Raw genomic sequence first — 22,726 nt, 5'->3', positions numbered from 1 at the left:
TCATGCTGTTTTTGACATCATGAGACCAAGACCACACCTAACAATTGATCAACAATACCTCACCATTGCCAGGCTCCAAACAGGATGTTCTCAGAGGGAAGTTCTGAAGTGTCACGTCAGACCATTCAAAACCGTTTACATCAGCGTGGCCTGCGTGCTAGACGACCTGCAAGGGTACCTGACCGCACCACCAGACCAGGGAGCATTTACACTGGACGAGGGACCAGTGGGCCTCAGTGCTGTTCACTGATGAAAGTTGATTCACGTTGAGCAGAAATGATGGACGCCAACGATGTTGGAGACGTCAAGGAGAGTACTATGCATCAGAAATGAAATTAGAACATGTTAGAAATGTTAAATACCATGCTACAAATGTCTCAAACGTACCCAAAGTGTTTAATTTTTCTACATTTTGTTTAATGAACTACAGTCCAAATGTTAAGCATGGGAATGGCCTGGAAAAGTGTGTGTGTGTGTGTGTGTGTGTGTGTGTGTGTGTGTGTGTGTGTGCACGTGCGTGCTGGTAAATGTAGTGGTGTACTTGTCATGCTGAGTTAAGATTAGATACTGAAGTGACACTTCCAGACATTAGACAGAAAGTTAAAAAAGAATCACAACTAGGTCTTCCAGCACCTTCTACCTCTTCCTAACAAAATGACCAAGGCAAAAGTATTGGGGCAAGCTTATAAACAGCTACTTATCTTATCTTAGCTACTTAAGTGTTTGAATCAAGTTGAGCAATTAAAAGGTAAGCCCATCAAACATTATCAAAGTGTATGTAAACTTCTGACCCATTGAAAATCTGATAAAAATACTGAAAGCTGAAAAAATCTCTCTAAGCTATTGTTTAGAAATGAACTCTAACGGAAATAAAGTGATTTAACACAAGCAATATAGGGCAACATTACATGTGTGGTGAGAGTGTGATTATAAATGATTATAAACACCAGAGTGTGATTATAAATGATTATAAACGCCAGAGAGTGGGATTATAAATGATTATAAACACCAGAGTGTGATTATAAATGATTATAAACGCCAGAGAGTGGGATTATAAATGATTATAAACACCAGAGTGTGATTATAAATGATTACAAACGTCAGAGAGTGTGATTATAAATGATTATAAACACCAGAGTGTGATTATAAATGATTATAAACACCGGAGAGTGTGATTATAAATGATTATAAAACCAGAGTGTGATTATAAATGATTATAAACACCGGAGAGCGTGATTATAAATGATTATAAAAACCAGAGAGTGGGATTATAAATGATTATAAAAACCAGAGAGTGGGATTATAAATGATTATAAACACCAGAGTGTGATTATAAATGATTATAAACACTGGAGAGCGTGATTATAAATGATTATAAAAACCAGAGAGTGGGATTATAAATGATTATAAACACCAGAGTGTGATTATAAATGATTATAAACACCGGAGAGCGTGATTATAAATGATTATAAAAACCAGAGAGTGGGATTATAAATGATTATAAACACCAGAGTGTGATTATAAATGATTATAAACACCAGAGTGTGATTATAAATGATTATAAACACCAGAGTGTGATTATAAATGATTATAAATGTCAGAGAGTGGGATTATAAATGATTATAAACACCAGAGAGTGTGAACATAATGTCCTTTTTACAGTCATATACAGTCAGTTGGAGTTGTGTAACCAGGAGCTCCTGAGCAACTCATAAATTAGAACATCTGAGTTCATTATAGCTTCAACACAAACTCCTCCATGCTAAAACCTTCAAATGTATGAATTGGTGTATGCAAACTTTTGGGCTGAACTGTACTGTACTAAATCAATAATGAACTCAGAAAGTAAACTGACCTATGAGCTCGTGGTCGCTGTTGTAGAAAGGACATTATTTACATATACATTATTTACTGTCCAGTGTCACCCAAATGAGGATGAGGTTCCCTTCTGAGCCTGGTTCCTCTCAAGGTTTCTTCCTCAGAACATCTCAGGGAGTTTTTCCCTCACCACCGTCACCACAGGCTTCTCATTAGGGATACTAATAGTAACTTAACTTCTTTCTATGTTTCTGTAAAGCTGCTTTCAGACCATGTCCATTGTTAAAAGCGCTATACAAATAAACTGATTTGAATTAAATGATTTTCTGGCCTGTGAGTGGGGACAGATCATGGCGGTGGGTGTATGTAATGACATCTGAGGTTAGTCAAGTTTAAAATAATAAACTGCGCTGGGGCGGAGTTAACGCGCGCTCCTATAAAGATGGTGAAAGAGGCCACGCCTCCTTTTAAATCACCCAGACGCACACCATCTCCTAAAAAGCGGAGATTTTTCCTGTGAGCCTACAATCACTGGGTAGTGCCGCAAATTGGCTTCCAGGTAAGACTTTGAAACAAAAATGGCTGTATCATAACCTTGACTTGTTCTCTAGGTCTTTATGTACTGGACTTACAGCATGCAGTGGGTCAGGCTTTCGTTCCACATGGTGACTGGAAACAGTTTAAGTTGTGTTAAACTGTAGCTTTTATAATGACGAATAGAAAACTCGACCTTTACTGACAAATCACTTTAATACATAACAGTTCTCTGTGCTATGGATAGAAACCCTAAAATGACGTGGGAGCTATATTTTCCTTCCACTTAACTATGGACAAGTTACTTCCAAGTTCTATAAAGTTGACTAAAAGCGGCATAATTCCACACGCCCATGATGCACAGGTCTAACAACATGTATAATAAAAACGACTCCCTGAGCTGTGTTTTACCAGCCACATGATCTTACTCAGTATTTACAGTACAAACTGTTACTGGAGAAAACGCAGCTGGTTACTGTGAAACCTGGCCGTGAATTTGGCGGTGCGCATGCGCACACGGTGTCGTTGCTCTTTTAGCTGTGTTCTGTAAATAATCGTGAAAAATCGTACGACTCAGTGACCTTACCTCCTCCGCCACCCCCCCGTGCTTGCTTACCATTCAAGAACATGAGAATAAGCCGTTTATCTTAAATATCTAAGTTTTCCACCTCTTCTTTGTGTCCATAACAACACGGATTATGTTGTAAATAGGCTTCCATGGTTGGATAGGACAGGTCTGACTTGTGTTTATGTGATTTTGACCAAATATCGGATATAGCCTTTAGTGTTTTAAGCTTTTTGAGAAAACACAAACAATTACTATCTCTTGAGTTTAAACAATGCTGATGAAATTTTCAAACTTTTCTTTTTAAAAGTTATCACACTGTAGTAACTTTCAAAAGTCAAGGGAAATCAAGAACCTGAGTTCTTCAGTAAAGTATATCTATCTGTCTGTCTGTCTGTCTGTCTGTCTATCTGTCTGTCTGTCTATCATCGGCACATTACATTTATATGTGCTTTTTTGTAAGGAGGAGTTGCATTTATTTTATTATTTGGATTTAATGATCTACTTAAAGTACTGCAGAAGCCGGAGCATCCATTTGTATTTAAGTTTTATATTTATATATGTATGGCTGCTTTCCCAGACATTTTAAGGATCTTTGTATGGAATAGCAATACTGATTTTCCTTTTCTTCACTTTCATGTGTGTAGAAACATGTTATTTTAGAAAACCTTTAACTTTTTGTATGGTTTATTGCAAAAAACGGTGTCACGGTATTCAATGATTTTTCTTCATAATCTCCATTCCATTCAGTGCGAGTGATCCAGTGCTGTATTCCTCTGGGGAAAGAAACACATCTGTCTTTTTTCTTTTTTTCTTTTTTTAATTTCTGTTGTTCTTTTAAGGTCACTCTGGATGATTTATCGAGTAGAAAACTCGTACCGAAGGTGGCGTCCTATATCGACAAATCACTTTAATACATAAGTCGACTCGTCACTTCTGGTACAAAACAGTTGTCTGTGCTAGGGATATGAAATAAACCCTAAAATGACGGTATTAGACATGGGAACTATATTTTCCTTATACTTCTATAAAGTTGTATTTTATTGAATTGAGAATTCAGGATGCCATCAATTTCCATAAGAGCCTCAAAACATTGCTGATCCACCACCATATTTGACACCAGCAGTGGATATCAGGTGCTTTGCCTTGCATGCAGTTCCCTTAGTTTTACATGACCATGAAGGTTGATTTTGATCTCAGTCTTATTGGTACATATTGTTATTTGAGACACTAATAAACCATTTATAGGTAGAAAGGTTTTTGTTAAAAATAGAAACCCTGTTGTTTCTGAATTATTGTATTTAAATGATTCTGTCTAATGTTTATATTATACAATTTACATAATACAATATTATACAATTATACAATTATATTATACAATATTTCTGCCTAATTTTGTGAAGGATGCCAGTAATTCTGAATGTCAGACACCTAATTTGTCCTTCCCTGTTGGGAGCATTGTGTGAACTTGACCTGAAGCCTAATATGGATGAACCTTCTGGTGGTTGGCTGTGTCCCCATGTGAGCTGGAAATTGAGCTTCTGTTCAAATCTCTGTGACCTTCCAAGACATGTAACTGTCCATATCTGTAATTTGACTAAAGCAGTAGAGCATTAGAGACTGCATTAGAGGCTGAATATTCGCTATGTAAAATATTTGTGTGATTTAGTACAATAATATAGGCTTGGGATTTAATTACTTTTAACTACATATACATAATGGCACTCTGAATTGATTGGCGTGAGTGGATTAGTGGATGAGAAGGTCAGTGTAGTAGACACAGGTATAATACTGTAACAACATGATGCCTGGATGAAATCAGGCATCACAAAACTGCCATAACTTTGTAATAGTGCCATTCAGAACACTGCACACAATGACATCTTAGCAAGTGAAAATATCTTGGATTTATTTAGTAGTTCCCATTATATTATTACGATAAACCAACTATAAAATTTGTAAACTTATTTATAGACATTATTACTGGTATCACTTTCTACTTACTTTTACATTTTCTTGTTCTATTGGTAGATTAATTTGCTTGTTTCTATAAATAAATGCCTAAAAACATAAACATAGTTTCAACCAACATATTCTAATCAAACAGATCATGTCACTGGATCCCCCGGGGCCCCAGTTGAAGCAGTGTCCCAAGTTGTCCTCTTCAGATAGCAGGACTAGTCCTGTCTCATACATATAGTATGATTTGCTTTAGTGAAAAAATAACATTACCATGATGCATTATCAATCTCATCTAATATGATACTGCACTGTCAAGGTGACAGACTGAAAATATAATAGTTTCGGAATTGTCTCATGAATATATTTTACAGCATTAAAACATTTCTCTCCACTAATGAAAACACCACAAAAAACACGTGATGGTATATTTTTGTTTAGGATTCTTAAAAGTGACCTAACTAGAACCTTGATATCATGTGTTGCATGTTATACACCAAAACAAAGCCTTGCAAAATGATTGGACGTTGGCACACCACACCCCTGCTCTTCCCACCTGCTTAATTTATCCCATGTGTGAGTACGTGTGCATGTGGGCTTTAGTCTCCTTGTCCAGTAACAGAAGCAATGTTAGATGTTCAATGCATGTTCTATCTACCTTGCTTTTAGTTCCAGCTGGAACTGTCTAGAATGATTTAGAGCACTCTTTCCATGCTCGCCATAAATGAACACCGCACACAGCCTCATATCCCCTCTGTGGAATGTCATGCCATGCTCATTCGTTCTCTGGAGATCTGGTGTGCGTGAGTATGATCTGGCTGAAAAAGAGGTCGTCTGCGTGCAGGTCCTCAACCTCAAGTGACACGTGGCCACATGGTGACTATACTCTATCAGAGAAGTTATTAAATACGACTCAGAATGAAAGTCTTTAAGGTAGATAAGGATGTTTAGTCTGAGACCACTAGTGAAAATGCTTTTATTTTGCATTCATACAATTTTGTATGATAAATTATACCATCAGCCATAACCTGAGTAAAAAGTCCTCGAGTTTGTGGGGACAATCCAAATTAATTCTATGGTACTGTCAATTCATGGCACTGAATCATCTGAACACATGCTTCAGTGGAAAGGAGTGTATAAAGGATTTAGTTTGGTCAATTTCACACAATATGGTCAGTTTAAACAGTGACCTAGAAATAGTGCAGGGTCTTGAATACTGACTGGTTTCAGAGTTTTGGACCCCACTCTATAAGGACACTTCATACTGTATTGACTCTCTTTCTATTTTGTTTCTGCCACCTATTAGAGTCCAAACAGGCGTTTTCATTTGTTAATTTGTGCTGTCTAGTTATGCATGGCCTCAGTGACTTCTGAGTGTGAGTTTCTTAGAATGGTTTTGGAAGTTGAAAGCTTGAATGTGTCTCACCGAACACACATATACACAGAGTCTGCCTGGAATAACCTGAACATGTGATGTGCCAATGTGCTATTTGTAGGGCAGCAGAGAGGGAGACTGAGGTCGTCGGTAGACAGGAGTTCATACGTAGATCTTGTACTCGCTAACAGTAGGTAAAGCTCTTATATTCCTCACTTCTTTGCTGTGGCCGAGAGGTTATTGGGTCTGAGTGGCTTCCCACAAATGTGCAAGAATCTGATTTGTTTCGGGGATTTTTCTATTGGCAAAATGTCAAGTTGGCAGTCATCCATATTGCCTTTTTTTTAAGGTTGTTCTGAACAGCTGTTCTGCTTCTGCTTGAGGACTGCGTTTTGCTGTAGGCATGTTTTATTGGAACAGAGTAGAATCTCTCTGTGACTTTATTCAATATAATAATATTACATATCTGTATAACAGCTTGTTAATTGCTAATAAATCGAATCATATTCTAGTTAAGAAAGTTCGGGTTTAAGTAATATTTTAAATGTATTAAAAAAAGTGAGTGTGAGCTTTTCTGTGCTGTTATGTTTCATGGCATCACTTAGAAGTACAGAGGTAATTGTGAATAATCAGCAGATTGTTTCATTTAGCTTTAATTAGTCATTAATCTTTATTCAGTTCATGAAAAAGTGAGTAAAAAGAGTAAAATAGTTTAGCCTCTGTAGTAATGTAGTTACACACTCTACCCAACACTTGCGGCTATGAGCATACAAAACTCTCTGACTCTCTGTCTCTTGTGTATAGGACATTAGATAGTCAGTGTTGTATCATTTGACTCTGTTGTAATCTTTGTCTTTACTGCATGGACGTCGTTGCTGTTCTAGAATCTAGAATGAGAACTGTACTTGCTTGTTTTGGGTATGAGTTCAATCGTCTACCTTGTTATATAAGTGAGCATGAATTATGTTCTTTTCTGAGTGGACATTTCTTGAATCCATAAATCATTGCACAAACGCTTCTTGCTGCCAGTTCATACTCTAGAGCTGGAAGAACAAAATGTTCTCTTTGTTGATGCCGATCTGCAGTAAAGGATAAATGATGCCTCAACATGTGCCATGGCTATAAACCAGTCAAATAACTCAACAGGCAAAAAAAAGAGAAGGAGATAGAGTGGCCAATCATTTAACTCTGAAAAACATTAACACACTGTTCAGTCATTCATTTGACCACTAGTTCATATAAATGGCACACCAGCTCACTTCCATTACTTTTTCATTCCTGTAGGTAGGCTGTGTGTGGAAACAGATCGGATCAAGCCAGATCAAACTGGATCAGACGAGCCATGGTTTTGCAGAAGCTTCTGAGTTTTGGCAAGCAGCTGCTGCGTGTGAAAGTGGTGGATTGCAGCTTGGAGGACTCTCGTCTCTCACGATGTCTTAACACATTTGACCTAGTAGCCCTGGGAGTGGGCAGCACTCTGGGGGCTGGGGTTTACGTCCTTGCCGGTGCGGTGGCACGGGAGAACTCGGGGCCTGCCATAGTGCTGTCTTTCCTCATCGCTGCCATGGCATCGGTGCTGGCTGGCCTGTGCTACGCTGAGTTTGGGGCACGAGTACCCAAGACAGGCTCAGCATATCTGTACAGCTACGTGACAGTGGGGGAGCTCTGGGCCTTCATCACTGGCTGGAATCTCATCCTCTCTTATATCATAGGTAGGCCCATCCATACAGAGGTTTATACAGAATTACACAGAATGGCACAAAAACAACCAGAAATTCCTTGTAAAATACCTTGCCAAGGTAGAGTTCGGAAAAAATTGGCCAGACTGGTTTGTGCTGACAGGAAGCTACAGTAACTCAAATAACCACTATTTACAATTGCAGTGAGCAGAAAAGTATCTCGTGACGTAAAACACATCAAACCTTTAAGGCAGATGTACACGTTGGATTCCCCTGCTGTCAGCTAATAACAGAAATCATAGACTGCAGTGGATAAAGACTTTCCCAAACTTGATAGGTGAACTTGAACGTTATTTGAAGCTCTTGACCCGTAGCTGTATTATTTTGTGCTTTGCAGTGCCCCATGAAATGAACAGCTTATTTAGCCTAAAGCTTTATTTACATTCTGTTTTCCTGGACATAGATCAAGTCTCGGATGAATTGCTTTCTTGTTAATTTAGCCTTATAAAATGCTCTTTGTGTAATTCAACCAGTTTCCATACATCATTTTTATAACCTCTTTCTTTGCTGACTGGAAAGGCGCAGCTAGTGTAGCTCGTGCCTGGAGCGCCACATTCGACGAGCTGATCGGCAAAAAAATCGAGATGTTCTGTCGTGAGTATATGAGCATGAAGTTCCCAGGGGTGTTGGCTGAATATCCGGATATGTTTGCAGTGGCCATCATTCTGATTCTCTCAGGTACTTCATTGGCTAATTAGCTTTAACAAGACATGTAATACAAACAAAATGTATACAAACAAATACAAATTTTAATATTACGAATATATATATATATATTTTTTTTTTACAGGCTTGCTGGCTTTTGGAGTGAAGGAGTCAGCCATGGTCAATAAGGTTTTCACCTGCATCAATGTCTTGGTGCTGCTGTTCATGGTGATATCAGGCTTTGTCAAAGGCACCCTCAAGAACTGGCAGCTGGATCCTGATGAGATTCTCAATGCCACCAATTCTTCGGGCTTCAAGTGAGCAGCATGCAGAAGCTGATCTTTCTGTTGTGCTTCCCAGTACAGCAGGTTCATCTTCAACTCTAAAGCTATTCCCATGCTGATAGTAGAGATTTACCGCTGGGTTTATGGGACACTGCCAGTGTACTGGAGTATTGTAGCATTTTCTTTCCTGACACCTTTTTGTCTCATGGTACCATTTTGAGGGTTATGTGAGAAATAAATCACAGGGTGGGCTGTTATGGGTAAACTAATCAGTGGGGTGATGCGATACGAACCTGTGTGCTGCAAAGGGACATTATCGAGGCAAAGTTAATTGGTTTCTAATACTTATTATACCACAGCAACCAGTTAATGATTATAATTATTTATTAACGAATGATCATATGTTTTGCATCATCAGTGATGTAATAGCAGGTATGAGCAGTTGTTCCCTCACTTTTTAGCTCATCCTGTAATGATAACATATTAACACAGTAACCCTTGATGTGTCATGCACTGGCACTACTATCAGAGCTGCTGTTAATTAATCAACCTTCTGACCAAATAGAACCAAGACTTCAACAGCACTCTAGTACAAATGAACATAAATGAATGAGCCACATATTTAAAGCAAAACATTTGTAAAATAATGTCCTCTTTGTTCTTACTTCTCCTCCCTGAAAAGTAAAACGGATGCCAAGGAATTACCTGAGAGCTTGGGAATGGGTGGATTTATGCCATTTGGCTTCAGCGGAGTCCTCTCTGGAGCTGCTACATGCTTCTATGCCTTTGTCGGGTTTGACTGCATTGCCACAACAGGTGAGTAAGTGTATGAGAGGCAGTGTATGGAAGTGGAAACTGCTGATCATCTAATGTTTTTTCCAAAGACAAGCTCAGTTGCACTTAGCTAAGTTCAAATGTGTGACACAATAGCATATTGTTCATTTGCTTTTGTATTATCCCTGGTTATCATCACAGTAAATGTTTATATTGTTGTGCACCAGTTCCCTTTCTCTTAACGCCTCAACATTCAAGCTTTTAGCTAGCATCACATTCACTAACACTTACTGCCCCTTGGCCCCATATTTCACATTCAGCTATGTTCACGCCCCTGTGGTTTCAGCTCTGATTGGTGGAATTGGGTTTATGTTTGCCTGGGCATGACTTTCTCCCCAGAGCACACTGCTGAGTGTGGGTCTGCTTCATATCCCCGTCCCCCCAGCCCCCCTTCCATAAAGGCATTTGGCCTTTCCTGTGTTATTTTGCATTTGGCAGCAATACTGCTCTCGCATAGCTCATCCTAAATACAGCGAGTTTAATCCAGATGCAAACCAGTGCCAGAAAATATACCAAAACAAATGATTAAATCTCCCTCAGACATGTTGCTAATAATGATGTAATTTTTGTAATGCCAAGAAAATGAGCAGAGATATGAGAAAATATGATCTATCCAGAGAGTATAAATTTAAATTTACATTAACGTTCTCATGAAGCAGGATTTACAGACCAGTTATTATGTGAAGCACAAATCATGTACTAAAGGTTAGACAATTTTAAATGAAACATAAAAATTTGATTTGATGGATTTTTATTTGTCTACTTTCCAAAAATAGTCCATCAGGATGCATACTTTCCCTAAGACCTTTTACAAGGATTTGGTTCGGATGTTTACTTTAATTGCTTTAGAAAAACAAAATGTTATTCGAGGCCAGCAGTGTGTGTGTGTGTGCCAGTTTTTCTAGGAAGTTGAGCTGGGAACATTTCTGTCTGAAAAATTTGCATTGTTTACATTCTGTACCATTGAATCCATTTGCATTACAGCAATCCAGGCCAGCCTTTTGTCAGTGAGTCATTTATTAGAAATGATTCTGAATTCATTGTACCATGTCGTATGATGCCTGTGAGGACATTGCAGTTTTTGCATATAGATCACTTAAATATCTCCTAGGTGAGGAGGTGAAGAATCCCCAGAGGGCCATCCCTATCGGCATCGTCTCCTCTCTCCTCATCTGTTTTGTCGCCTACTTTGGTGTGTCGGCTGCTCTCACTATGATGATGCCGTACTACATGCTGGACACGAAAAGCCCGATTCCTGTGGCCTTTAAATATGTAGGCTGGGAGGGAGCCACCTATGCAGTGGCTTTAGGCTCTCTGTGTGCCCTCTCCACCAGGTAAGCATGAATCTAAGCTGTATGAAGAGCAGAGTTTTAGAAATAAGAAATTAAATCTGGCATCACAGACAACCTTTAATTGAACGTTTATTTGAACAAAACTTATAGATAGTCTTCTAAAATCTTAGTACACAGGAAGGTGCTTGTAACAGGAAGTGGAAGGAGGTGATATGGCACTATGCCCTGTGCATGCATGCATGGCATTGCATGTGTATATTTGTCAGAGGTTGTACATATGACTCCTGTGCTAAAAATATACATCATAGTGCTTGATCTTTATTTAAGCTGAGTTGATATCTCTATTTATTTTTTTCAGGAATGTCTAATGTACTACTTCTTGTATAAAATGTTTCATAGTACAAGTTTTAAAAACATGTCTGTTCATGCATTCATAACCAATATAATGCATTCCTTACATTTTTGTTTCTGTGGCAAGAATATTTATGTTTTGAATGTATCTCTTTGTCCTTTTTGAATCATAGTTTTATTTGCAATGAAAAGAAAAAGTTGTAATTTTTAACTGCACTGAACTGTGTGTCTCTGCTTATTCTGATGAAACCACAGTGGCCTTGTCTGCTGTTTGGGTTTCATCACTGACTGTGAATGCACTTTGCCTAAGGACAGTGAATGCAATTTGTCACTCTTTCACATGCATGGCATGGCCTCTTCTCCTTAATCTCTCGTGCTAGCCTGATTGGTACCATGTTCCCAATGCCCCGGGTCTTGTGGGCGATGGCAGATGACGGGCTTATCTTCAAATACATGGCTGAAATCAACCCGAAAACAAAAACCCCCTTATCTGCTACTCTAACGTCTGGCTTTTTGGCAGGTGAGAATGGATCTTAATACTACTAACATTGCATCTGCCCTGTGTTTGAGACTTAATTCAGCTGTTTTTTCAAGCTCTAACTGTCCAAGTGCATGCAGTATTTCATCATGGTCTTTGGGGTTTGTCTGTCGGAGTCAGAAACCTTGTTTCAACACATTTTGATTGATAGACACCATGTCTCCCACAACTGCCGCAAAAGGCTTATTTTTTTCCTTTCTGTTTTTGTCTGTTATAATGTACACCTCCCATCATCTCCCCTCACCCATTGTCCCATTCGAAGTCTCCTGGGTTCTATGTTTCCTCTCCCCCGTATTATCTTTGCCATGTCCCGAGATGGTCTCCTCTTCTCTTTTCTGGCACATGTGAGCAAGAGGAAGACACCCATCATTGCCACGTTGGCTGCAGGGGTATTGTCCGGTAAGAGCGGAGCCCGCCAGAGGAAGAGTGGAAAATTTCCTCTGATGTAGTCATAGTTACTGTGTTATTGTTTATACCACAAACAGAGAATATAGACCTTTCTAGAACAGGAGAGGTTTCCTGTTATTTGTAAATTTGTGAAATGTTTGTAGTGGTTTCGTCTTTGATGAATCACAATCAACCAGCTTGCAGATCTGGGTATAATTTGACATCACTTATCATAGGTCTTAGTAGCAATTTGATATGGTAGGGATTCATAAATGTGATTTTTAGTAGCCACCTTTTTCATTTTCAAAATCAAGCCTTTTTTCAGAAAATGTCATACCAATGTACGAATATTGTTTAAACCTCCACTTGGGGTAAAGAGAAAACACTGTAAGAGAATGTGGTTCTGTGAAAGCTAAATAACATGGAACGTTGTCCCATGACATTACAGACAGATGAAAACAGAGATAAAGCAGCGGGGCCAATTATTCATCTACTCTATGTCCTTTCCTGTCATTTATAGTGTTTAATAGGCTGTGCTTGTGTTTTTAAACCTTGGAAAGGACAACTGACATGATTGCTTTTATACGGTTAAAAATGTTTCTGGTAACACTTTGTGACACAGAAATGCTATTTTTTTGTGCTATTTATTTCTGCCAGGCAGAAATGCGGTGATACTTGACTATGAGAAAGATTGTTGTAAAGCGTTCCGATATTTCTACTGTTATATTTTTGACTGTGTGAAATGAACATGAATTTAGAAGATAAAGCATCTTAGACAGCGAGTTTTATTTCTTAATTAAAACATAACCATGAACAGAGAATATACTGTTTGACTTTTTGGTCACATTAATTCTGAATAATGTGTACGTTTGCACACTTGTGGCTGTGTTCTTTCTGCTCCTGCACAGCTGTCATGGCGTTCCTGTTTGACCTAAAGGATCTGGTTGACCTGATGTCTATTGGCACTCTCCTGGCTTACACGTTGGTTGCTGCATGTGTGCTGGTGCTCAGGTGAGTCACGAGACGTTGTTTTGCTGTGTCACCTCACATGGCTTTCATTTATGAGTAAATACTACCCTGAATAATAGTATAAATTTTACACAAACTACTACTAAGTAATAGTGATAGGTCATGTTTTAAGTCAACATTTGGTGTCTAATATCAATAATATACGCCACTTACATTTCGGAAAGTGTAGTTTAGATTAACGACTATATTTATCCACAAATAACAAACCCCTTGGTATGATGAGAGCATACTGAGAAATCGCTTAGCACAAATGTGATTGCTGTGGAAAAAAACCTTAAGGGTGATAGTCTTTGTGTTTCAGGTATCAACCGGATCATCCCACTCAGGGCTACCAGATGGCAAACACACAGGAGGAGCTGGAGATGAGAGAATCCTTTAGTACTATGAGTATGGGTATTCTGCCTGGCATGGAGGAGCGCTTCAGTTTCAAAAGGCTGCTTTTCCCTGACAACACGGAGCCGTCTGGGCTTTCTGGCTCTGCCGTCAATGTCTGTGCAAGCCTGCTTGGTAGGAACTGAATGATGTACAATATAATTACTTTAGTTTATCTAGAGAATATTAGCTTTTGTTTCAGCTAAGGATGATCTGCTGGCAGCCACACCGTAAACTCAGCTGGCATGTTGAGGTGTACACACACAAATGTACACAAAACACTGAAGTTCCTCAGGAATTGTTTTCAGTGTTGTATGTATGTTGGCTGCAGGTTTCCTGATCCTGGTTTTCTGCATCGTGGCCGTCCATGGTGGTACCGCCAACTGGAGCATAGCAACCCTCAGTGTGATTGCCATGGTGTGTCTTCTTCTCGCTTTCATCATTTGGAGGCAGCCGGAGAGTAAAAGCAAGCTCTCGTTTAAGGTGAGTAAGGCTGTGCATAGTGTCCTATTTTACCTCTTATCCTTCAAAGAAGAATTATGCGATCAAGAGAAAGGTGAAGCCTCCAAGAATACACACGCAACCTCCTGATATTTTCGAAATTGGTATAAATTTAAGGATCAAACCAAGGACCTTGGAGCTCAGCTACCCTCTGCACCAACATTCTTTCATTCATCCGTTCTTCAGTAACCGCTTTATCCTGATCAGGGTCATAGTGGATCTGAACCCTATCCTAGGAACTCTGGGTAAAAGATAATGCACACCTGATGAGACTCCAGTCCATTGCAGGGAACCATGTACACATACATAGGGTCAATCTAACATAGCCAGTCAACATACCAGCATGCTTTTGGGAGATGGCAGAAATCAAAGAATCCAGAGAAGAACAACATGGAGACAGGGAGAACATGCAGAACAGGGACCACAGACCCTGGAGCTGTGAAGCAGCAATGCTGCCCACTGCACCACCATGCTCCCATTAATTAATTATTGTTAATGAACTGTTTTGAATGAATTGTGTGTTGTTCCAACAAACATAAGGAGATGTACTACAAGTGACACAGGTATAGACGAAATACACCCTGAGTCTTATATTATTTCAACGTGGTAAACAACCATGCCAAAATGAACAGAGTGCCAGATTTCAACATTGGTTGTTGGCCAAATGACTGATTTTGGCTTTTCTATACACTATATTGCCAAATGTTTTGGGACGTCTGCCTTTACCTGCACATGAATGTAATATGGAGTTGTCCCACCCTTTGCAGCTATAACAGCTTCAGCTCTTCTGGGAAGGCTTTCCACAAGGTTTAGGAGTGTGTTTATGGGAATTTTTGACCATTCCTCTAGAAGAGCATTTGTGAGGTCAGGCCCTGATGTTGGACGAGAAGGTCTGGCTCACAGTCTCCGCTCTAATTCATCCCAAAGGTGTTCTATGGGGTTGAGGTCAGGACTCTGTGCAGGACAGTCAAGTTCCTCCACACCAAACTCACTCATCCATGTCTTTATGGACCTTGCTTTGGTCACTGGTGTACAGTCATGTTGGAACAGGAAGGGGTCATCCCCAAACTGTTCCCACAAAGTTGGGAGCGTGAAATTGTCCAAAATGTCTTGGTATGAAGCTGAAGCATTAAGAATTCCTTTCACTGGAACTAAGGGGCCGAGCCCAACCCCTGAAAAACAACACCTGAACTCAATGATTTGGAGGGGTGTCCCAAAACTTTTGGCAATAGTGTATTTAAATATAATTACAGGATTATATTTTAAAGCAAGTAATAGTGATGCTACTAAATGTCACTTCTGCATCAGTTTAACGATTTGACATTTTGGCTTGCAGGTGCCTCTGTTACCCTTCCTCCCTGTGGTTAGCATGTTTGTGAACGTCTATCTGATGATGCAGTTGGACAGGGGGACCTGGATACGCTTTGCTCTATGGATGTTCATTGGTATGTGTAAAGACATATTCTAATCAGGACATTTTTTTAAACTTCATTCTTTTAAAGTTCACAATATACAATTAAAGTTGCAAAGTTAAATTAACGAGCTCAATATGTTCAGTAACAAACTTTTCTTTCTTTTTCATTTCCCAGGCTTTATTATCTACTTTACGTATGGAATATGGCACAGCTCAGAAGGTGCTTTGACTCATTCCATTCCAGACGAAGGTCCTGATGTGTGTAAATCCACTGATACTCACCTGGATGCTATGTCCCCTGAAAAAGAGGCCTTCCTTTTCACCAGACAGGAGGATGGGGATGATGAAGACGGTGAGCTCTGACACTGAGGATCAGACGAGCTTCAGTACTGCCTGCTTGACGTCCTCTCTGAATCACCACACTCAGGGCCGCTGAAGAGCACAAACTTTTATCAGACTGAGCAGAAGGAGATGCAGCATTGCGGTTGATTAGATAACTCACTTCCACATGAGAGGCCGAGCACCTTGTCGATGGATAGTGATTTTCTGGCATTCTAATTTGGAACCAAAAAGAAACGACAGCAAAAGACATGTTAGAAACAGAAACAACAACAGTCTTGTCAGAAGGCAACTTGTTAGCTTCAGTTATATACTGAGTGTCCAGTTTAAGTCAGTGACCACTGTTTTCTGATGGCTGCCTTCGTCATCTGATTGCATATTTTACAAACATGTTACATCTGAATTAGAATGCTGCATACACACAATGTTGCGACAATATCAGGGATGCTTTCAGGGACTTCTGTTTAACGGATTAGTATGTTTAATAATGAAATCTGCTCTACACACGGCTCAGTGTTCCTTAATTTACTATCCTGTTTAAGCTGACACTCAGTTTCTGAAATGTTACCTACTAGTCTGAGCTGCTCTGATCCAGATTTAGTACACTTGGTATTTATAGAAAGCCCTCGCTGCCTCTCACTGCTACTGCCACCTGGTGGAGTGGTAGCGAACACAAACAGAAGATTGTAGCTCTTTTCTGTATATTGAGAGGGTTATATTTCCAGTACTGGGTAATTGTTTCCTTTTTTGCAGACTTATTTGGCTCATATAGCGTTTTGAGGCTGCTAATTGAAATAGTCATCTCGAGAATATTTGAAGAGAGTTTGTAGGACTAAAAACCTTTTAGGTCAGGTTTGAGTAATAGAAACTTTTCCATAAGCAGTTAGAAGATATTACCAAGATTAATCATGATAAATAAGGATATATACATATTTTTCCCCTTGTGGTTTTTCCTGACACAGATTACTTAAGTGAGTTACATAGATTCCACTTCAACAAAGTGCATTAATTAAGCTGTGATCTACTAAATCAGTAATGTAATGAACACATCATCTGTAATAATATAAACGCATTCACCTGTCATTACCGCACACTACAAAGGCCACCAATTGCACCAGTCATTATTATGCTGAGTGAAGAATCACACATGGTATAATAAATAAGGAATTAAATGAACGAAATGACCATTACTGGCACAAAATGGTTTATTTCCAAATAACAGCACGTTTTATTTCCCTTCTCTTTTATTAAAGAACAAAACCTTATACATTTTATCCTTACATAGATGCATTTAATTTTTTAAATTATCAGCAAAACAAGTCCTATTAGATCCTATTAGATATTCCATCAGCTGAGCTGTGAGTGGAATTCAGGTATAGTGACATGACTTGTTGAATTATTTTTCCCATGTAGATAACAAGATTTTAGATATTACTGCCCACTGAGTGTGTATGTGTTTATGGTTTATAAAATGTAATTCTGTTTACACCTCACTGTTTTGTCATTTTGTGTCTTTTTTTTTTTTTTTTTTTGGACCATTTCTGGTGTTTTGTTTGTGAATCCTGGAATAGTTGAGATGTGCTGTAGCTCAAATCACTGTGCCTTGTATGTGGTACTGTAAATAAAATTATGTTAGCCATATTTCTAACATTTTATTTTATATCTTGTATCACATGAAGAGTCATACTGTAATGCATTTAATGACAGATAGATAGATAGATAGATAGATAGATAGATAGATAGATAGATAGATAGATAGATAGATAGATAGACAGACAGACAGACAGACAGACAGATAGACAGGTGTATAGACTTATATTGCCAAAAGTTTTGGGACGTCTGCCTTTACATGCACATGAATGTAATATGGAGTTGTCCCGCCCTTTGCAGCTATAACAGCTTCCACTCTTCTGGGAAGGCTTTCCACAAGGTTTAGGAGTGTGTTTATGGGAATTTTTGACCGTTCCTCTAGAAGAGCATTTGTGAGGTCAGGCACTGATGTTGGGCGAGAAGGTCTGGCTCACAGTCTCCACTCTAATTCATCCCAAAGGTGTTCTATGGGGTTGAGGTCAGGACTCTGTGCAGGCCAGTCAAGTTCCTCCACACCAAACTCACTCATCCATGTCTTTATGGACCTTACTTTGTGCACTGGTGTGCAGTCATGTTGGAACAGGAAGGGGTCATCCCCAAACTGTTCCCGTGAAATTGGGAGCATAAAATTGTCCAAAATGTCTTGGTATGAAACTGAAGCATTAAGGGTGTCCCAAAACGTTTGGCAATATAGTGTAGATATTATTGATCCCATGAGGGAAATTCCTGTGTTACATGTAATGCATTACAGTCTTAAGGGGAGATTACTGTAAATTAAGTTCAGATGTACTGCAAATTACACACATGAGATTTTATACAGTTCATAATGATTTAATCTGTTAACTTAATGGGGTTTCTTTATGTTAGACTGTTCACCTTGTGTAACAGCTACAAGCTCTTTTTAACACCACATGAACCATTTGAACACTTTATACATAATTTTATTATCAGCAACCTTAGGTACCGTTTGTGTTACACAAATATTACAAGTTTCAAATTTACCCATTACACAAGAAATTTATCATACACTCCCCTGAGTTTCAGTCCTTCAGACCTTGATTGATTGACCCCTGCATCTAAATACACAATTTAAAATAATTCTGTATATTCAAAAAATGTTTGTAATAGGCTACAGATGTGTCAGTAATTGTGGCAGCTTTGACCACAAAAACACAGCAGACCAGACCATTTCACAGCATATTCAGTAAGGTCAAAGGTTTGCGGAAAACATCACACCCACATGGCTTCTCTGAACGTCCCATTCCAGATTTACTGCATTTCCCTCTTTGCTGCTTTAACAATCTCCACTCTTCTGGGAAGACATTCCTCTAGACTTTGTAGCGTGGGTGTGGGGATTTAGCTCATTCAGCCACAAGAGCATTAGTAGTGTCAGGCACTGATGTCGAGGGAGGAGGCTTAGTGTGCTGAGAGTGTTCCAGTTCAGCCCAAATATGTGTTCAGTTGTGTTCCGGTCAAGTCTCTGTGACTCGAGTTCTTCCAATCCAACTTTGACAAACTGTTCCTGGACCGCTTAGCTTCAGTGAAGGGAAATTGTAAATCTGCCCCACACATAGACTTCGTCTGTAACTGGGGAATGTTGTAGCTTAATGGTTAAGATGTTGGCCTACTGATCGGAAGGTTTTGAGTTTGAATCCCAGCTCCACCAAGTTACCACTCCTGGGCAAGGTCCTTAACCCTTGATTGCTCAGTTGTATAAAATAGGATAAATTGTAAATCCCTCTGGATAAGGTTGTCTGCTAAATGCTGGAGATATATACTGTGTGATAACAATTTGGGGAGGAGCCACATATTGGTCTCTTGAGCTGAAACAATGCATCGGCCTACATTTTGACCACCACTGTTTAATCAATAAACATATTTCTGTCAGGTTTCTATTGCATGCCAATACAGTACTAAACCCTCCTGACTTGACCTGGGCCAGAAAGAGACGATAGGACAGACAAACGGCGGACTATCTATATCAGGCGCGCGTCTCCTATATGATATTTGTGCAGTTCGGGTCTTTCGCCGTTAGAGGCCGCGGTTTTAGCACGCTACTGTGAAGTGGAGCCTGAGACAGCATCAGGGAGGAGAGAAAGGTGGGCAGGAGGAGGAAAGGATGCTCGGTTTGGAGCATCACATCGCGGCATTTTACCCAGCTCACACCTCGTCGAGCCAAGAGGGGTTTTACAGTTTAAAGGTAAGTGTCCATATACTGAAGACTGCATAAACGATCATGTAGCACTGTTTTGATAATATCTGGTAAATATTTATATAAATATAAATATATAGGCTTGTTATTGGGCTGCAGCGTGTGCACATGGTCGTTCAGTGCTGTACATGAATGTGGTGTGTACAGCAGTGTGTGCACATGTGTGCTGCAATTCTTTGTTTCACCAAAGACACCTCGTTAGACTGGTGGGCGGTAAAAGGGGGGCGTCCAGGCTGGTGTCGGAAACAAAGAGAGCTTAATAACCACTGGCGCGGATTCGCACCTCGCCTGCTGCATTAACTTTTAATTTAATTTTAATTTTCTTACATTAAAAAAAAAAAAAAAAAATGGATGCATAGACCATGCGTCTGAGGCTTTTCTATTCTGTAAAAGTTCCCAGATGCATATAATCAGACTGAAATTGTCAAACCACTCACAAGAAGTATCAAGAAAGGTCTCATCTGTTCATAATGTTTGTGATCTAATATGTGCATTTTTTACTGCTTAGAATTTATTTCCTAGTATATCACCAGAAGAGTATAACAATATAACATATACAGCAGTGTCTACTACCGAAAAGGTGATTTTATAACGTCATTTATTACATTCTGTTATTTACTTGTGATTATTTTATAAAAAAAAAAAAAATTGAAGCCATACGGCCAAAATAGATATCCTGTTGGTGTTTCAATTTAATTCATTTGTAAGATGATGATGTCATTCGATGTCATATTTCCACACTAAGCCATTTGATCCTGTTATAAATGCTTTAATTGATACAAATCTGGAACACTTCGAAAGTGTCTTTGATTGACCTTTCTAGGTAGAACCGTACACGCTCGGAAATAAAGACACATTGTCATTACATTGTCATTTGGGTGATGAATCAATATGGGATGATGCACGTGGTGTGTATTATCAGTGGCCATTAAAGTTATTTAGTACATTTTTAAAGCATTTAAGTTTCCAAGTGAAGCATAAAAACTAAAGGTACAAAAGATGGAGTTCACTGGACTCCAGTGACAAAGATTTAGATGTATTGTTTCTTTATCAGAAAGTGTTGCAAGCAGAACCCTTACACAGTTCCGAAGAACCTTTTCATTTTCTTTTTTTTCCTTAAATAGGCATGTCTTGATTCATGGTTTGCTGCTGGCGATTTGATTCGATTTGAATATTTAGAATAAAATTCTTATATCGAAGAAAAATTATGCACTGAAACATAGTAAGGTTTATTGTAGGGTGCCATTTTAAGTGGAAATAGAGCTCCAAATTTTGACCTCATTTTGAGGTAAAATGAGTACCTTGGCTTCTTTCTCAGGTTGTGGCATTTGGTCAGTCTTGTTTAAAAGCTACTGAAGAGCTCATTTTAAGCTCATATGGTTTTATAATATTCTTCTTATTATATAATTGTATCTTATAATTCATGTCAGTTGTTGTGATCTGAAGCTACTGGTCACTTCACACGTGTGGATAACTTCTGGTAATTGCACAAGCTCTCAACAAAAGAGTATGATCATGTGACCACTTTGCAATTCAGTTACATCAGATGCATAATGAAAAAATTTCCACGATTTGAATTGCACATTTCCATCACGCACATCATCACATATTTGCATGGCTTATAGATCTGACTGCCTCCTCCTGGCAGTGAACCTGAGGATGTGTGAGCTCAGGTGCATGAAAGCTAAAATCCTTCTCAAGTACTATCTGTGAGTGAGCAGATGCAGTAAAACCCTCTTTACCATGTTTACTTTTCCATTACCTGAATTTTTATTAGTTGCTGTCAGGGCTTGTAGCATGTATGGCCCCTGAGTGGATATTCCGAAAATTTTTATGACTCAGGTTTCACTTTGGACATACACTCCTCGGGGACGGTGCAGAAACACAGAGCAGCAAATAAGAGTCGAAAGAAATGAAGCTTTTCATTGGTCATTCTTGAAATATTTCACAGCGCAGCAGTTTGCACCAAGGGATGATAACTGACAAGTAAAAGAAACCAATGCACAGGGAAGTGTGAGAGTTAGAGAAAGTAGAGAGGGTCATAAAGACAAAGAGGGCACAGTGACTTATGGTAATGATTACAGGAGATTAGAAGGGCTTTGCCTCCTGTTCACTCTGTGATCCACCTGCCAGTTAAATGGAATCTACTGTATGATGTCTAGATGGCAGATCAGAACGGCGATGTTCTTAGTGGAACTCCCAGCATGTTTTTTATCTCTAAAAAATCTAGGTAAACTAATGAAGAGTGGCTTTCAGCAGCATAGGGGAGATTTCCCTTTCTTCTTGGACGTGCTAAATATTTCTGGATGGTTGAGTGCCTCAAAAGCTTTTGTGGAGGTTAATGTGAGCAAATCTTCCTCTGCTGCCTGGTTGTGTGTGTGTGTGTGTGTTTTACTCATATTCTGTGTTGGCTTTTACCCCACTGTATCTTCCTGAACCATCCCCCCAAACACATGTCCAGCACCACGCATCACTGAAGTCTTGGGACTCTGCTAATGTCAGCTTTAGCACATATCATATGAACAAAAAAAAATAATGCTAAGCAAAATTGCAGTTCTCTGTTTCAGCATTTTTCATCACACTGGTTTGTTCCAGCCACTGAATGAAGTGATGGATGTATTTGTAAAAAAAAAAAAATTCAGTGGATTTATTTATTTTTACCCAATAAATGCTGTAGCTTTTCAGTTTCAGTTCATTCCATGCAGTGCAAAATACACTGGATGTTTTGTTTTGCTTTTTCATACCAATCTGTATATCTCTAAAGACATTGTTTTTGAAAATCCATGGTCACTAAGATCACATGTTCGGTGTTGTTTAGCGTGAGCATTAACTGAAGCTCTTAACCTTTATCTAAATTATTTTATACGCCGAACTGCTGCTTTATGTTTCGCCGGGTGCATGATTCAGGTGTTCCTATTAAAGTGGCGATTGAGTGCCTATTCTGACAG

At 39.1% G+C, this 22,726-nt stretch overlaps 2 protein-coding genes across 4 annotated transcripts in view; both read left to right on the top strand.

The window, feature by feature from the left end:
• The first annotated feature begins 2,265 nt into the window (after positions 1-2,265).
• slc7a1a (solute carrier family 7 member 1a) lies at positions 2,266-17,617 on the top strand. 2 transcript variants are annotated; one of them, XM_058411988.1, is made up of 12 exons: positions 2,266-2,377; positions 7,536-7,963; positions 8,510-8,668; positions 8,781-8,952; positions 9,602-9,735; positions 10,865-11,087; positions 12,197-12,333; positions 13,230-13,332; positions 13,652-13,857; positions 14,054-14,205; positions 15,560-15,668; positions 15,813-17,617. In XM_058411988.1, the coding sequence occupies exons 2-12, from the start codon at positions 7,594-7,596 to the stop codon at positions 15,998-16,000; spliced, it is 1,953 nt and encodes a 650-aa protein (XP_058267971.1). In that variant the 5' UTR covers positions 2,266-2,377; positions 7,536-7,593; the 3' UTR covers positions 16,001-17,617. The 2 variants fall into 2 exon arrangements, with proteins under 2 accessions (XP_058267971.1, XP_058267970.1); XM_058411987.1 differs by lacking the exon at positions 12,197-12,333 and adding an exon at positions 11,777-11,916.
• A 2,034-nt stretch (positions 17,618-19,651) lies between these two features.
• Positions 19,652-22,726, top strand: part of mtus2a (microtubule associated tumor suppressor candidate 2a) — a 53,827-nt gene continuing 50,752 nt past the window's right edge. For both annotated transcript variants that reach the window (XM_058410971.1, XM_058410970.1), the window contains exon 1: positions 19,652-19,766. The gene's annotated coding sequence lies outside the window, so the exon portion shown is untranslated. The remainder of the gene's footprint in view (positions 19,767-22,726) is intronic.

Source organism: Hemibagrus wyckioides, linkage group LG16 (assembly GCF_019097595.1).
Source record: "Hemibagrus wyckioides isolate EC202008001 linkage group LG16, SWU_Hwy_1.0, whole genome shotgun sequence".
Classification (NCBI taxonomy): Eukaryota; Metazoa; Chordata; class Actinopteri; order Siluriformes; family Bagridae; genus Hemibagrus; species Hemibagrus wyckioides.
This window is presented reverse-complemented; position numbering and strand designations above follow the sequence as displayed.